General features: G+C 42.4%; 1 protein-coding gene across 1 annotated transcript in view; it reads right to left on the bottom strand.

The window, feature by feature from the left end:
- The window catches only part of LOC126990172 (semaphorin-2A-like), a gene marked incomplete at its 5' end in the record, with an annotated part of 55122 nt that overhangs the window by 9116 nt on the left and 28060 nt on the right, over positions 1-17946 (bottom strand). The window contains 7 exon segments of the mRNA XM_050848724.1: positions 242-433; positions 2621-2772; positions 3210-3334; positions 5732-5908; positions 9075-9311; positions 12758-12988; positions 17508-17778. Coding sequence (XP_050704681.1) covers positions 242-433; positions 2621-2772; positions 3210-3334; positions 5732-5908; positions 9075-9311; positions 12758-12988; positions 17508-17778 — 1385 coding nt within the window.

Genomic DNA, 17946 nt, shown 5'->3' with positions numbered 1-17946 from the left:
GGATTTTTCATTTATCCATTAGGAACTTGGATGAATCAGTGTGGATAGTTTATTGTTTTCAGGTTGAGGAAGAAGGTAAGGAAAAAATGGTTCACAAAAGGGCAGATAGGTAGTTGATGGCTGCACATGTTACTAAAAGTTTCCAGTGGAGGTTACCATCAGACAAAGAGACAAGGAGAACACGGGGAAAGGCCTTTACTCTGCAGTGGTCTAGTAATGACTGAAGATGACAATGGCGTACCTGTATCTGATCTGGTATTTTCCCTTGTCCTTTGAGTAGTGATGCCATGTGATGTCCTTGAGGGAGATGGGCCGTGGCAGCTTGACAGCACAGCCCAGGTGGATGCTCTGGCCCCACGTCACCACCATCTTCTTCTTGGCAATGCAGGCGTCACACAAACCAGGAGTTGAGCCAGTCACATCTTGAAGCAGCCTAAATGTTGGCAGAAGATTCAATATGTAAATTCCTTCTCCAGGGTCCCACTAAGTGTTAACCTTGAACTTTGAATAAGTTTGGGATACAGGTGTTACACAGGTGAGTTAACAAGATTACAAATTGATTGGATGTGAGTAAAAGGGCAAAAGTGAGAAAATGAAAATCAATGACGTAATTTTCAAACTACCAATAAAATTAGCCCCTTCCCGGCAGAGGATATTATATAGATGCTTTGAAAGTGGGTCTGTTTGCCAGTACATCTACATGTTCACTCTCATGTGACTAGAGTAGTTTTTAAGGAAATTTATATATAGACACTCAACTTACTCTCATAATCATTCATATAACCTGGTATATGGCATCTTAGACTTGCTCCTTCATCCCATAAGAGGTCGAGAATGTATATATACATGAAGCCTTCTGTTTACAATCTGGGGTCACTTAATCGCTTCCTACGGATTTGAAATTCCCTCTAGCCACATTAATTGTTTCTGGAAGTGTCTAGCATATATCAGTACAGTTCCTGGCATGTGGACACACGGGTAAGCCAGCACCCCTATCCCCTCACAATCTACTCGCCACTGCTTGCCGCATCACTTGCCTCTGAGTCACAGTGGCAGGCAGACGTACATGCAGGATACTGCTTGTGTATAGAAGTTGCAAGATGAAGACAAGGGATACTTTTATTTTGAGAAAAAAATAATCAATAATTTTGTGATAAATGTACTCTAATTTTGCAAATAGAATGATTTATGCATGAAAAGATGTGTCTTTCTTTATAAATAAGCATCCATCGAGATTATCATATAAGTGCTATAAAATGAGCAGAAAATGCCACAAAAAAGAATGTAGCATGACTCAAAAATTGTATGTCTGGCAGCACCACTGAGGGAGCCAAGTTTGAAGCCTCAGCAGGACATAGAAATGGCAGTTTCAGACTTTGACTATTTTTTTACTTTTTGGATCATTTTGAATTATATGGGACAAAAAAAGAAAAAAATGATTTTGGCTGACCTCTTACAGGTTAACTGGGAACCGCTCTAACTTGTCAGTTATCCTCGGTGTATTACTGCCTGAGGATGCAACTTTGACTAAAGGAAATGAACACTACTTAGGTACATGAAGAAAATGTTAAAAACAAACTGAAGAAAGCTGGAGAAAAGAAGGGAGACAATACTCGAGTCCTTTACAATGTCGTAGCAATAGGTATGGGTGACTGGCTCCTTCACATACTTATACATATGCATCATGTATATTTCAGTGCCATAATTTCTGGGAGGATTAGGGGGCCTACAGCCCCCCCCAATGTTTTCTATATCAGCTTCTAAAAGTGCTTATTTCTCAAAAAATTTGCCCAACCTGCTCATGCTTGCTGTATGCTAGCCTACGCATAGTAAACAGTCGTCAGTGTCAATAATATGCAGGCAGCAATAACAAATACCGTCAATTATAGTCGATTTCGAGTTAGAAAAATATTAGTAATTTTGCAAAAAGCTGTTTTATTTATATAAAGCCTGTCAATTTTCTCGGTGGTGGACAGCTTCAAGGCTGTTTATTAACCGTAATAAGCAATCTTGTAAATGAACAAAACAGCAGTTTGTGACATTACAAACATTTTTAACTCATAACTGACTATAATTGACAGTATATGTTATTGGTGCCTGCATATTATTGACACTGACGACTGTTTACTATGCGTAGGCAAGCAAACAGTATCCACGAAATCGAACATGCTGTGTGGCTGCAGGCTGCCCTTGCGCGATAATGCTCATTTCAGACTCAGGTGAACCGACTATAGAGTGTTATTTTGTCGAATTGGTTCAGTAACCATTTGATTTAGGTAATTATCCTCTAAAAATTCAATCATTCTAAGTGACTCACTTTCTGTAGTCAACTGTGTCGCCCAGTCGATATGAGGGAGATTTAAGTCACCTAAAATCAGGGAGTCGTTGCTATTAACTTAATTCCGTAAAACACTACATTTCAACATTGTTTTCGAGATTGACCCAGAGGCCTGAAAGTGATGGATATATTTAATTATTTTTAACAGTATTTACTTGCATGCACAAATGTTCAAGATTACTGTCTCTTGGTGTTCCATCAGGAGAGAGAGAGAGCGAGCGAGAGAGCAAGCAAGCAGCCTCCACATATGGACACCAGCATATCCAAACATAGTTCACATACCCGGGTTTGTAAGGCTTGCACATGTTGGCATCCTTGTCCCAGCCACAGTAGGGGTCATGGGAACAGCGCAGGCAGTTGTCATATCGGCCATGGCACATGAAGAGGTCCACTTGGCGCACTCGCACATCGGATGACACATACAGAGACTTGTGCTGTAAGGATTGAAGGATTTTTCATCATGTTAAAACCACATCCTGTTACATCTATTTAATGGAGGCCAAATACACAGTAAGATAGATCAATGGAGTGAATGAGTATTGGAGAGAAAGAAAGTTGCTAGAGATAGTGTAGCACAGTAATTATGAGTACATGCAGTGGATATAAGCTATGAAAGAGGTGCATTTGGTATGTCAAGTGGAGGATGGAGACAGAAAAAGTATTGAGAGAGAGAGAGAGAGAGAGAGAAGGGCAGATGAGGAAATTAAATGTGCAGAGAGGGAATGCTGGAACAGGGAAAACCATATTTTCTGCCATGGCCACTCCCTTGGATGAATTTCCTGTGGGGACAGGACATCATTGCCACAGACAAGATAAACTGAATTAAAAAAATAATGCTGTTACATGATTGGAAGTCCAAACAGTGACTGACCTTTCTGGAGATCTGAATGGCTCTGATGGGCTCTGGGGTGGTCACTTCATACACATCCAGTAACTCAGAGCGCGACTCTCCATTCTCATCCATCCACTCCACCACCTTGTAGACGCGCCCTTCCACTGTACAGAAATATAGAAAGTTACACAGAGATACTCATAAGGTCCAATGCTGTCAAGGAATTAGATGACTGGACAAACTTTATTTATGAATGTCTGGAGTAGCAGTTTATAGAAGTAGTGGTGGTAGTAGTAAAGTCTATTTTAATTAGGCTGCTGCCTTTGGTTGTCCACCCAACAGAATGAGGGGAGCCAGGCACTGTCCTAGGTGATGACTGGCTGGTGAAATTGTGTGGAACCCGGTGATAAATGGCAACATTACAACCACTCAGTACTCCACTATTTCTTCCCTAAATACAGGTTTCTGGTGTACATAAACATTGCATTCAATAACTGTTAATTTTCTAGTCAGTTAGTAAGATATTTGAGTTAGAAGACAATTATTAACTTTCCAGTGAGTGGCATAAAGAAAATACCTGGTCACACAGAAGTGTAGCCCTGGTGCAGCTCACTACTGCTGACCTATGACCTGAGTTGCCTATATGAACACCTGGGCCACCAAACCCATTAGACCCCTCCATCCTGGGGGAGGGGGGGATTAACTCATTCCCACTGCTCTCTCTCTCTCTCTCTCTCTCTCTCTCTCTCTCTCTCTCTCTCTCTCTCTCTCTCTCTCTCTCTCTCTCTCTCTCTCTCTCTCTCTCTCTCTCTCTCTCTCTCTCTCTCTCTCAACGACGTGGATGTTGGACTCAATAATCGCATTAGTAAATTTGCAGATGACACAAAGATTGGTAACTCGGTTCTCACTGGCGAAGACAGGCAAAGCCTCCAAGAGGATTTGCACAAAATTTCAACAGTGGGATAAATGGGAGATGCCCTTTAACGTAGACAAGTGCCAGGTCCTTCAAGTTGGAACAAAAAATAAGAAGTTCGATTACGAAATACTCGGCGTTAAACTCACAAGCGTTCAATGCGTTAAGGACCTGGGGATTAAAATCGCGTCAAACCTCAAATTATCACATCAATGCATCGATGCAGCAAATAAAGCGAACAGAATGTTGGGCTTCATTAAAAGAAACTTTTTATTCAAGAATAAAGATGTAATACTTCCGCTCTACAATAGTTTAGTCAGACCCCACTTGGAATATGCGGTACAATTTTGGTCTCCCCACCATGCAAAGGACATTGCTAAACTAGAAGGTGTTCAGCGTCGAGCAACAAAAATGATCCCTTCCTTGCGCAACAAATCCTACGAAGAAAGGCTTTCCACCCTTAACATGTTCTCTCTTGAAGCGTCGCCTCCGAGGAAAACTGATCGAATGTTTTAAAATACTTAATGGTTTCACGAATGTAGACAGAACAAAATTGTTTATGATCGATGACACTTTGCGAACTAGGAACAATGGCACAAAACTCAAATGTAGACAAGTAAATTCAGACTGCACCAAATTTTTCTTCACCAACGTTGTAGTGCGAGAATGGAATAAGCTCCCACCATCAGTGGTCCAGTGTAACACGATTGACTCCTTTAAAAACAAGCTCAACCGTCACTTCCTTCAACTTAATATTAACTAGAGTAGAAAAGCAACGTTTTGGAGCCATCTGATTAATGTAAAATCACTTAGGTTTAAGGACAGACCACCTAGTCTGGACCATGGGGTCTGTGTGGTCTGATTTTCTATGTATATCTCTCTCTCTCTCTCTCTCTCTCTCTCTCTCTCTCTCTCTCTCTCTCTCTCTCTCTCTCTCTCTCTCTCTCTCTCTCTCTCTCTCTCTCTCTCTCTCTCTCTCTCTCTCTCTCTCTCTCTCTCTCTCTCTCTCTCTCTCTCTCTCTCTCTCTCTCTATATCTCTCTCTCTCTCTCTCTCTCTCTCTCTCTCTCTCTCTCTCTCTCTCTCTCTCTCTCTCTCTCTCTCTCTCTCTCTCTCTCTCTCTCTCTCTCTCTCTCTCTCTCTCTCTCTCAGAAGCTGTATCCTGCCAGTCCTAACATAAACTTCAGAAGCTGTATCCTGCCAGCCCCAACATACAACTCACAGGCTTGATGTCTCAAAGGATCTAGAGAAAGCTCAAAATCACACAATGAGGAATGGAGAGAAAAATGTGGGGAACCTGGAAAGACAAAAGGACAAAAATAAGCATAATGGATTATTGGACAGGCAAAGGCTGAAGATATTCTAATGACTAGTAAGAACAAAAAGTGGTCTTGGGGCAGGTCATATCATGTGCAAAACTGAGAATAGATGGATAACCCACTTAATAGATTAGCAACCCAGAAATTGCAGAAATCCCAGCAGAAAGAAGACCAGGCAGAGGGATAAAACAAGAGCATTGGCTGGAGCAGGAGAGAGTATACTACCATCAAAGAGAGAGGTGGAGAATGCTGAGAAAGGCTTTTATTCTACAATGGACAAGTATTGGTTGAGGATGATGATGGTGATATTTATAAACAATGTCAGCTTACATGATCCTGCATAATACACAGTGTAGATGTTCTCTTGGCCATAGGTTCCGCCTGTCACCTTGTCCACCACTAAGTGTGTGAAGATCAAATCCCGCTTGTAGAAAACTGGTTTGTTGTGCTCATGGGCAACGGCCTCATCCATGAGTGGATGAGACTGCAGGAATGTCAACACATTATCTGTGGATGGGAAAGTATATATAAATGATTGAAGTGGAATGGAGAACACACTGAGGATGCATATGAGAGGTTTGATATGGGTGTAACAGCAATAGGAGTAGAATATGTAGTGGCTGAATGAGTGAAGTGTTATACTTCAAGAGAGTGTGAAAATGAAACAATAATGAATGAGGATGTTGTGAAGAGAGTGTATGAGAGTATGATTGAAGGAATTGTTATTGTGATTAGATATCAGGAGGTGTACCTTATGCACAATGTAGCACTTATGTACTGTCCGAGTTGTATGATTTAAGCATATCAACACCACTTCCTAGGGGGAGGCAGGAACTGATGTGAATGCAGCAAGCCAGAGGCAAGACAGTTCACCCTGAGCATGGCAGTAGTCATGTCCTCCTGCATGCTTGCATTTCCCTGCTGTTCCCCTTTAGAAATAAACATTTCAAGTTCCAGGATCTTTTATTCCTACAAGCTATGAAGGGATGATGTTGGAAGTGTACAGAGTTGCTTTGATCTATGATTGATCCTAGAGTATGATGACTGAGACAATTAATCAGTGGTCCAATGGCTTGAAAAATTTTAACTTGTCTGCAAGATTCTAGGAGTTGATAATGTAGCATCATTCTTCTATGCCTTAGTGGAGATGCATTTGCAGTCTACTTGCAGCTACCAGAGGCAGACAGGTAAAAGAAGGGAAGGAGGTATTTGTGACAGCATTTACAGTCGACTCGTTTATGGCGAATAAGCGGTTTGCTACCAAGACATTTTCCTGGATGAGCTATAATGACTATCATCATTATCTGGTGGGATCAGTGACAAGAGACTTGCTTGTGTGTTCATGAGTTGAATCCCAATGGACACCAATCAGGTACTCCGAGCAGGATTAGACTTGGGTCAGATCCTAGCTAAGGCAAGGGCACCAGTGAGTCAGGAGTCAGGTGGCATCAGAGGGCTTTCACCAGTGTATGATGCTATGAGTGTAATGGCCTGAATCACCTCACCTGAGACTGCTGCATATATCATCAGGCAGCAGGGACCAGTGTTGGATTGGATGAGGCACGTGCCACGGCCACTTCATACCCATAGTCAAAAAAATGAGCAAGGAGGAGAGGGAGGTGCAAGTGCCAACTTCTCTTATCAGCCTGTGCATGTGGTGCTGCCCTGAGCCATAGAATAGGAGAGTTTGCCCAGCTTTATCACAGGTGCCATACTGTTACCAAAAGAGCCAAGTAAAATTCAAATTAATGCTGATACAATAGTGTTTTTAATGCTCTAGTTACTTCTTTGAGACTCTGACCATACCTAGAACACAGAATAAACACAATTGTAGCAGCATCAATTTGAATTTCAGACGGCTCTTTTGACAACAACATGGCGCCTGTGATGAAGCTGGCCAAACTCTTGTTGTGTGGCCCTGGTGCTGCCTACGGTCGACTTGAGTGAATGATGTTCTAATGATGGCATTGGCAGACACTGGATATTCACAGTGCATTGTCCATGCCTCATACTGCAGTTCATGGAAGCAAGAAGCCATCAGCGTCCTTACAGTGAGTGATAAGCAAAGTAAACCCTCACTTTCAAGGGGAACGCCCACCTAAAATCCAATATATCGGTGGATCATTGCTGGAAATTTTTCGAGCTTTATTTACAGATACAAAATGACCAAGCCATAAGTTTTATTCATCTCAGGCCCACTGTGTTTGAGCCAAAAATAAAATGAGGTTTCATATAACTGCATCTCCTCTAAGGATTTTTGGTCAATGCCTTATATTTTCTAACCATATACACTTCTCAGTATAATGCTGGTCTCAGCAGTCAGCTTTTTTCCTTAACTTTGTTTATAACTGAGAAAAAAAATCTTAATAATAATGAAATGAATAACCAAAAATTTGACTTTGAAAAATCATGAACACGCTCCTAATTGTCTTAACCCAAACAGGTGAATGCCCATTAATACCTCATACATGAAGATCGAATCAAAACTGAGGAAGGAAATGATAAGTATATAGTAACCATAACTTACATTTCGCAGGAATGAGCTTTAAATTTTTTTTTGGGGGGGGGGTTGAATTAGTGTAAAGCCCATAAACCTTATAAGTGTCCTTGTAAACATGTTCTATTTTATTGTCAGAATTATTATGAATCCTTCCAGTAACTTAGGCAGTTGGCACCCGGTCCTCTCCCGCAATGCAAAATATAACCTCAACAGGCACCCCCTTCCTCACTGTCTCCAGGTTTGAAAACTCTCAGAACATGCCTGGTTGGTAGTTAGTTAGCTCAGACGCACTTCTTTTTGTGTGTGCTTATGAGCAACACAATGGGTTGCTGCTTCAATAATGGTGTTGTGGTATGGCCAAGAACATCCAACCAGAGCTGTTAACTCCATTGCATAACTGATTTGTTTTGTTTTAAATCTTAGATTAGAATATTGATAATCTTTTGATGGGTACCTAAAAAAATATATCAAACAAACCTATATTTCGTGTGTTATTTTAGTGAAGCGGAACATTTGTTCTTTCCCAAGCCAATGAAATAGTACTCTGAAACAAAACGCATATTATCATATGAGGCCCTGGGAAGAGAATGATGCATGAGTGCCAATCCAATTTCTGTTCAACAAAATTATTTGCAACGAGTGACATGCGACGTACAAAACTCCTTGAAGCATCGGTAGTATTGGCAGAAAATCAGCCGATACCGATACCGATACTCTTAAAATGTGCCAATACCACCGATACCGATACATCGGTACATCCCTACCATATACTATACTATATACCATATACTATAACTATATACCTACATTTATTAGGTATATTGGCATTATTATACATATTTTAAAATTTCCGCCACTTATAACGGACTTTCGGCATCAACGGACTAAGTTTCCCCCAAATTAGTCTGTTGTATTGAGGGTTTACTGTACTATTTTGCTCTTTGACATTATTTATAACAAATATCATCAATTCATACATAAGCTGTATGCTACCATGCGGTGTGTAGGGCCTCAGAGAGGAGGCAAAATGTTTCAGGAACCTGTCCTGTAATAGGGATCTCAGAAACATCAACTTCCCCAAATCAATGGATGCCTGTCTACAGACTAAAACATTACTCATTTGACAGCCAAAGCACTGACCACTGTCTTATACTTGCCAACTCGATGACTTACCTGGCAGAGTCTGGGTGTCGTTGACGCACTGTCCAGGCCGTGGCTCAGGTACCTTGGAGATGAGGACAGGCAGCCAGGCAGACGAGGAGGTGGCTTGTTCCTTGAAGCGGCCGAGGAAGGCGTCCTGGATGTCATCAAGGCTGAAGGTGCAGATTGCCGAGCCCATTAGGCCATTCATACTGGTAGTGAAGACTGCATAGAAGCGCGAGTCATCGCCAGGGATCTTGTAAACAGACTCTGTGGAGAAGTTCAAGACTTAATAACAATAATAAAAGGATTGAAGAACACAATGAACCTGCAGGAGGGCAGTTGGCATCGACAGTGAAGCTCCTGTAAACCTAATATTTATCAACTGCAGCAGTGAATTTATTTAACCCAGTGGTTCCCAACAGGTGGATCGCAGCCCCCTGGGGGGTCATGGAGGATTGGCTTGGGGGTCACGAAGCCTTACTGGAAACTGCTTGGGAGAATGATTTTTATAGCTTAACATTTCAAAATAGTTTTCTGTTTTTGTTTCTGTTTTAATTCTGCTGGTGAGTGTTCAGAGGGAACATCAGGGTATCTTTTAGGGGAATGTCAGAGCTGGGTATGGTTGAAAATTGGTTGATGTTGATGTCAGGGAGGGTAATGTGTGTTTCAAGATTTTTGAAAAGATTCATAAGTGCAAATACATTGGCAACCATTGATCAAACCTTTTCTTGAAGCTGTTTTTTGTATTGGTATTTACCACATGGCTGCCTAGTCTGTTGCATTCATCTAACACTCATTTATCATACTAATTTTTGCCCGACTTTATTGAATCCGAATTTATCTAACTTAAATTAATGCAAATGTAGTGTGGTGTGGGGGACAGTACAGCAAAATTGTGGTTTGACCATGTAATAAGAATGCAGAATAGTGACTTTGTGAAAGTCAAATAGTAGGGCTGAAGGTGGCAGGGAAACAAGTGGAAGGGTGCAGTGATATCAGTGATTAACACTTGAAAAGAAAATATAACAAATGGAGAATATCAAGAAGTCGCACAGCTAGGCTTGTTGGGAATTGGGACCAATATAAGGCTCAGTCATGCAAGACTACAGCTCTCCTAAGGAAAGGCAAGGAGAGGTAAATCATGAGTCTTGCTCAGACCGTACATAAGAACATAAGAACGTAGGAGTCTGCAAGAGGCCGGTAGGCCTGTACAAGGCCAAGGCCATTTCAATGCAAATGACCTCCAACCTGCTTACTGGGCCCCAAAGATCTGCTCTGAGCCTCCCTCTCCAGTGGGCGCTATCCAAGCAGCAGACGGTTGTCTTGTGTCAAACAGGGATGGGCTGAGTACTCTGAGCTGACTCTCTGATCGGACAGCCTCCACATGCTACGTTGCAAACTGCAGATGCTGACCCACCCGTTGATGAGAGCTCACTCCCCCTTGACGAGGTCAGAGAGGCTGTAGCAAAGTTGAGGCTTGAGGGGTGGGTAAAGGTAAAGGTGGGTGCATACTCTATTGCTGCTCATGGCTGTTGTGCTCATCTCCAGGTAAGAATCAATTACCCCGGGACACAGGCCTATGTGAAGTCTGATATTGCCAGTTTACCTTCCCTAGATTTCCCAAGGTACCCATTTATCTATAAGCCTGAAGGGGAGGCTGACCTGCTGGGTGAGCTGCATGCCGACTGCCTGGGCCGGGATTCAAACCCAGGCCCACAGAGTTGTAGCCAGGCATGCTAACCATTAGAGTGATTAGACCACAGAGGTGCAAGAGGAGTGGGTGGAGCAGCTGGTATTTGTAACAGTGTGGATCTGCTAAAAGCTGGAGGTGAGGTTACAATACCAAGGTCACTGACCTTATTTTATTATGTTGATGGAGTAGCTCTTGTGTAGTCACAAAGTTCTGGTAATGACTCAACACTCATCACATTGCATGTCGAGGCAAAGCCCATTAGGATATCAGGTCTCCAGGGCCAAGACCAAGGCACAGGTGTTTAGGGACTTACTAGATGAAACAGTAAAGTCTTCATGCATGTAGTGAGGACATTGAAATTTTGGAAAATTTCACATACTTTGGTTGCATAGTGAAAAACAACGGCAGGGGTATTGCGCACTAACTCAGCATGAGTATGGCATTGTCAAAACCTGTGTAGATGGACAAAGTTCCAGATCTTCAAGTTAGTACTTAATGGCACTTCCTGTTTTACTCTATGGGGTTGAGACATGGACAGTGAACAGCAACTTGAAGGTGCTTTTGGTAATAAGTCCCTATGAAGAATCATAGGATATCACTGGAAAGACTTTGTGTCGTCAGTGATTATTCCATGAGACTGATTTAAAGCCTACTACCTGCACAGTCTGTAAATGCCCAATGTGGATGGGATGCTACCCAGAAGCCAACTCTGTTCACTGGGGATGCCTACAAAGTTTGTGGCTTGAGCAAGTCAGTAAACCCTACCATGAGGTACTTAGGAAGGGGAGGGGGCCCGCATGGAAAATTACCCAGAGAAACCTTGGGTTTGTCATTTTAAATTGGGTGAGGTGACACGCCCACGCGAGTATTCCCCTATTGATTAAATGATTAATAAAAGAGGCAGGGGGGGGGGAGGGGAATGTTGAGAAAAAGGGAGTGTGTGAACAGGGAGAACTAGAGATTCTACTAACAGTTACATACTTATAGGAGAGATAGGAGAGGAGGTTGCAAATGTTAGGAAAAAGGAGAAAAAAGGCATGGAAACAGGAGTGTGTTGTCAGAGAAAAGAGGCGGCATAATCCTGGGTGGTGGCAGTGAGAAGGTGGGTGTTATTGGGGAAGCAAGGCTGTATGGTGCTGGCTGGGGCTGTAACAAGGCGGGTGCAAGACTACAAATGACTTTTTCAATCTGCATCTGGAAATCATATAATTTCCTTCAAGATTGAGAGAATTTTCAACTATTCATAAGGGCCCTGGCTGAATTGATTTTAATAACTGAGTTTACCTGATTATATTTATCATGAAGTATACTAAGAATAATAACAAAAGTTTATGCTTGTATCGAGCAAATAAATAAAAGCTCCAAAAAATTTTCCTTGCAGATAGCCTTGGAAACAGACATGCTTCCTAGACAAAGGTGCGCCTTATATGTACACTGAAAACTATGGTACATATAATGACATTACTGCTACACTTGATTTGCTTCTCTGAATAAGTCTGACTCATTTATAGAATCTTCCCCCATCCTCTGCTTAACCGTAATGTGGCTCAGCTATGAAATCAGTTTGGACTAACAAGCTCGGGGAGTTCCCTGGCCATAGCGCTGCAAAATCTTATCTAATGTATAAAGATTATTTGATACATAATTTCAAGTAGCACGTAGATAGCATATGAGGGAGAGAGTAATGTACTGGGGGTGATGTTAGTGTTTGTTTTGCCCTTGAGCTGCCTCCTTTGTAGTAATAATAAAAACACTCGAAACACTTTCAAGAGGAGGGTATCAGGACACCTCTCCTCCCGAAATTGACCAATCTTTCGGCCACTCCTCTTGACTCTTTTGTAGGAGCAGTGAGTAGCGGGCTTTTTTTTTTACATTAGTGTTTCCTTTTTTTGCCCTTTTTTTTTTCCAACAAAGGAGACAGCTCAGCTCAAGGGAAAAAAACAATAATAAAAAAAAAGCGCTACTCAAACTGCTACTTGAACAGTTTCTAGTGTAAAAAAAAAAAAAAAAAAAAACTTACGTATTTCATTGAAGTAGAAAGGAAATTCTCCGGGAATGGAGCAGTTGAGCCGCGCCTTGAGGTAGGTTGCCCAGTTTTGCGTGAGGATGTTCTTGCCGCCGGTGTCCTTCTTGCACACCCGGGCCACGCGGGAGTACACATTCTTGCCGCAGTTGATGTACTCGACAGCCGTCTCTCGGAAGAAGAACATCACGTACTCGCCGACCTCATATGAACCCACGAAGTTGGGCTCTGCGGGGAAAAAATACATAAGTAAGTAGTGTAAGTATACGTAAGTAATAATAATAACAATGGTAATATTAATACACTCAACCCTTGATTTCCCAGATTAATAGGAGGAGCATCTGTCCAGGAATCGGAAATCGTACGCTACAGTCCGGGCAAATGTTTCCCTTCAGCAGGTACAGGTAACTCTCGATTTACGCGAGTGTTGCGTTCTTGACGAGGTCGCGTAATTCAAAAACAATGTAAATCAAACAAGAGGTAGGTTTCTGTCGAAAAATAAATACCGTAATTTTCGGCGTATAGCGCGCATTTTTTCACACAAAAAATGCCTGAAAGTTTAGCCCTGCGCGTTATACGCTGAATGTATAAATTTTTAATGATTTTTTTCTTCTTTGGGATGTTTTTAAGGGTCTGTTTTTCGTCTTATCCAATAACAACAGCAAACTTACCTTTATTATTGTTTATAATCCTTCATAGTCCGTAGCTGTCCTATAATATGTTACCATAGAATACAGGGCGATCTAATAACTACTATACAAAGACTAAACCGGTGGAAGATCGTCCATGCCTTGCTGTTATCCCGATTTCCGTCGGGCGCTATTTGTATGATCTTAATCTTGATGTCACAGGTGGCTTAAGATTGTATGACTAAGGAGCAGTACAAGCTACATAAAAAATCATATTGGAAAAAATTGTTCATGTGTTCATTATTAATTATTAACATTAGTGAAAATAATGGGGTGAATATGATATCAGAAACTGTACATCATGAGTCTTGTACGAGGAGTTATTTCACGCAATCTCAGCCCGGCCGCCATTTGCATTGTTTACAAACCACACAACCACACCCACACAACAAACAGCTGCATGCCGCGTGTCACCAGAACCGAGATATCCACTCGGGCACTCATTCTCAGCCTCTCTCGTGTGAGGAAGAAATGAGGGACACCATGAGGGGCTGGCTAGTATTGGTACCGGTACCGAGCAGTCTGGTACCAGGACCGTACCGTATTGCTGGTACCGTTAGTGCCGGTACTGGTACCGGTACCTGCCCACCCCTATTGTTGAGTAGCGTGGCAGCGTAGGTACTGTATTGTTGTTCAAGTGGCGCGCGGGAAGAACTGAGCTCAGCTGTGTGGCCGTGTGAGTCCAGTTGCGTGAGACATCTGGTGGCCACTCCATAAAATATCGCGTATAAGTGAAAAAAAACGCCTAAATTAAACATTTATTTGGAATTTGGACCCCGCGTTATTTAAAAAAAACGCGTAAACCAAACTCGCGTAAATCGAGAGTTACCTGTACTCAGCAAATAGTGTAATGTAAACAGATTTTTTTACAAGCCCATTTCTGCTTGATTTCGCAGGGCTTTCAAGCAAGAACGATTTTTAATGAGGATAGGGTTCCGCATGGAATTTTATTTTCTCTCGTTTACCAATAAATAAAACAACGAGAATGGTCAGCTACACTTTTATCAACAATAGTATCACTTACTGTAGTGAAGTGTACTTGTTACAAGTTCCAGAGAAAGGCGGGTAATTTACGATAATTGAAAAAAATATGTAATCGGTAATGAGACCCGCTGGCTGGCAACTCTGAAAATACCTGCCAGTAGCGGCAAGTAGCGAGTTGTAGACAATGATCGGGGGAAGAAATCTGTTGCATGGCCAGACTACTGGGCCCTTCACTGAGCTGGACCTGCCATCTGGTGGCCCTGCTGGAGCCTCTGCCAGAGCCAAGTCTGCGGCCAGCTGAGGTCCAGCGAGGCTTAATTGACATTTTTCTGTGCCAAACAAGCAAAACATCAGAGATGTAATGGTCACTATCATGGTTACACCAAAAAGTCTGAGTGCTGTACATTATTTATGATGTAATGAACACTGTTGGCAAAATAAAAGCATCCATCGATATCTGGATCTGGATAATAATGCGCAGGGCATCTATCAGATGCGTAATACGCATATTTGTTGATGGTGGTGGGGCGGGGAAGCCGAATGTGCAGGGGAGGGAAGTGAATCAAGTGTAATTGTTAGTGTTGGTGTGTTGTGGTGACAAGTGAGTGTGTATTTGTTTTCTGAATGAGTCTATTGTACCACAGTCTAAAATCTGTTGAGGGAGGCTGTTCCAGTCACGTATGGTATGAGTGCTTGTATGCGTCAGTGTTAGTGTGATATGTTTGGTATTTATGGATGTGTATGTTACGAATACGTTGGCTGTTTGCGTTGTGAAGTATGTATGTGGATCAATGCCAATGTGAGTGTTTGTGAGCTTGAACATAAGTGTAAGTATGTGTGCTTGTCTGCGATGTGAAGAAGTTCCATGTTTATCTGTTGTTTGATCCGTGTTGTGATGCCAGGCGTTCGAGTGTAATTGTTTGTCATGAACCTAGCCGCCTTGATGTTGATTTTTTCTAACCTATCAATGTTTCTGTGTGTGTAAGGATCCCACACCGTGAACGAATATTCAAGTGTTGGTCTCACGTGTCATACGCTAAGTGTTTAATGTCAGGTGTGCACCCTCTATCCCGTGGTTCATAGGAATGCATAAGTGGGGCCTCTTGGGTAAATATTTCCGTCATGCAAGAAAAAGAGGTCAAACAAGTCTGGCATGGCGTCATGCTCTCAAAATCTTATAAGTAGTGGTGGAAGGTAGTGTTGAAAATTTTGCCACTCAACATCTCTCCGCCTGGCACGCCACTGCCTCAACACGATGCATTCCTCTGTTCCTCCAATCAGAGCGCGGGAGGTTGTTTATACTGCTGCTAAACATATCGTACGCTGCCGGCAGCAAGTATTATAGCCTACTTATTTCATATTTCTAATTTAAATCATAACACATACATCTTTAGAATCTTATAGCTAATAATATATTCACTATATTGTTTATGTGGGAAAAACTATATTTAAATTCCCTATTTCTCGCATTTCCCCGTTTCTTAAATACTACTATTAGTCAAGTGTCTCTATACCGTAGCTATGAGAAAAAATATGTGATTTCAAAATAATAGCAAAAAAACTAGTAAGAAAATCACTTGGACGTACGCCGCATGCAAATTTATTTTGGTAGTTCCACCACGGCCACCAGATGGCAGGTCAGTGACAACTACCTGACTTAGCCTGCAACTACCAGACTTAGCCGAACCACAGATTTTTTTTTACCTGGACTCTATTTCAATTCCCAAACCTGACCAGGCGTGTGTCCGACAATTAGGCAACTTGATCCCGGATTTTATCCGGGAAATCCGATGTTCGGAAAAGAAAGGGTCCCCTTAAGAGTGAAAATTTAAAAGTTAAAGCCTATTCTTGCAATGTAAGATCCTCCAATCAGGGTTAAACACCACTCCCAAGCGGAGTTGCCACATTTCCATAAACCATACCCGATTCAACATGTGAAGCTTAATATGAGAACAAAATGCACCAGATTTAGGAACCAAGCTACTTTCTGTTTCACTCCTGTAGTTGAAGCTATTTTTCCGGCATTGTACGTACAGTAGGATGCGTTTAATTAAACTGATATGTATTTAATGCTGGCGTCACACTGGACCCAAATCTGGCGAGCACGAGCTCTTGCTGGCAGCTTTTGCTCGCGAGCGGCGAGCAACATTGTAAACAAAGCCTCAACCATGGCGCCTACTACACCTACGCTTCGAATTACGGCTAAGTGTGCAGCTGTGACGGCATTACTTGCCGTTATTCAACGAGCTCAGAAGAAGAAAAGACGAGTCTGGGTTCGGTCATGGCTGAAGAGAAGCGAGGGAGACCCATGATGTGTACAACATCATAACATCATAACTTTCTTCAGCGTAGACTTACAGAAATCTGGATGGCTGTGGTCCCATAACTCGGAATGGTCCCTGACTCTTGCTATCAAAGAGTGTACAATGAAGGAGGACAAGTGAACTTTTGAACGAGGAGAGGTGGCCATGGCGAGTGTTTATATCAGCTGGCCTGCGCGGTCTTGGTCTTGGTCTTAAAAATCAAAATAAAATCCAACACTACTTTTCTCAACCTTAAAAAATATTACAAACACCGTCAAACATAAATGGAGTATGTGAATAAGTTTTCTAATATCATGGGTATACGGATTCAATACACTAGGTAATATATATTATTCACATATCGGTGCACCAAAGAGCTCATTTGACTGCCTGCTTGCGGCTCGCCGAGCTGCTCCCCGTCCAAGCGGCGAGCTAAACGCAGGAGCAAAAGCTCGGGAGCAAGCCATCCCTCCAGCAAAAGCTGCCAGCAAAAGCTCGTGCTCGCCAGATTTGGTCCAGTGTGACGCCACCTTAAGGCTATTCCGCAAGTGTTAGGCTATATTTTTGGAGGTCTTGATTCATATCCACAAATTTACTCTTAATATGACACTAAAACAACAACAACAACAAAAACAACAACTTGTAATAAGAACACCAAGCGAACTTGAGGCTGCCAAAAGTACTCATTCTGGTTTATTAGTAACAGAAACGGAAACCGTGGGTCGCGAGTTCCCACTACTAAATGGTTAAATGCTGCGATTCGCTACTCACTGTCTAGCCATTTTGAGTCATATTTGATGGTTCTCTTGAAGGGGTACTCGCGCCTCTTGGTCGTGTAGTTGAAGAGATCTGCCCGGAAGATCACAGTGTCTGCCTTGGTGAACTCGGCCACCGTCCCCGAGTATAGTCCAGGAAGTCCCCCTGGGTTGCCGCGCTCCACCCACACAGCTGTGCTGTTGTCTGACGGGTCGAAGGGACACCGTGCCACGCCGTTACCGATGCCCGGGACGTGTTCGCGGCGGGCCAAGTGTGTCAGGTTGCTCTGTGGGGGCAGGACGTGTGTAAGTAATGAATTATTGCTGCTGCTGCTGCGTCACCTGCTGCTGTTGCAACTACTACTACTACTACAGCTGTTACTTTTACATCTACTACAACTACTACTACTACAACTGTTACATTTACATCTACTACTACTACTACTACTACCACT

The sequence above is a fragment of the Eriocheir sinensis genome, unplaced genomic scaffold, assembly GCF_024679095.1.
Source record: "Eriocheir sinensis breed Jianghai 21 unplaced genomic scaffold, ASM2467909v1 Scaffold147, whole genome shotgun sequence".
NCBI classification, from domain to species: domain Eukaryota; kingdom Metazoa; phylum Arthropoda; class Malacostraca; order Decapoda; family Varunidae; genus Eriocheir; species Eriocheir sinensis.
This window is presented reverse-complemented; position numbering and strand designations above follow the sequence as displayed.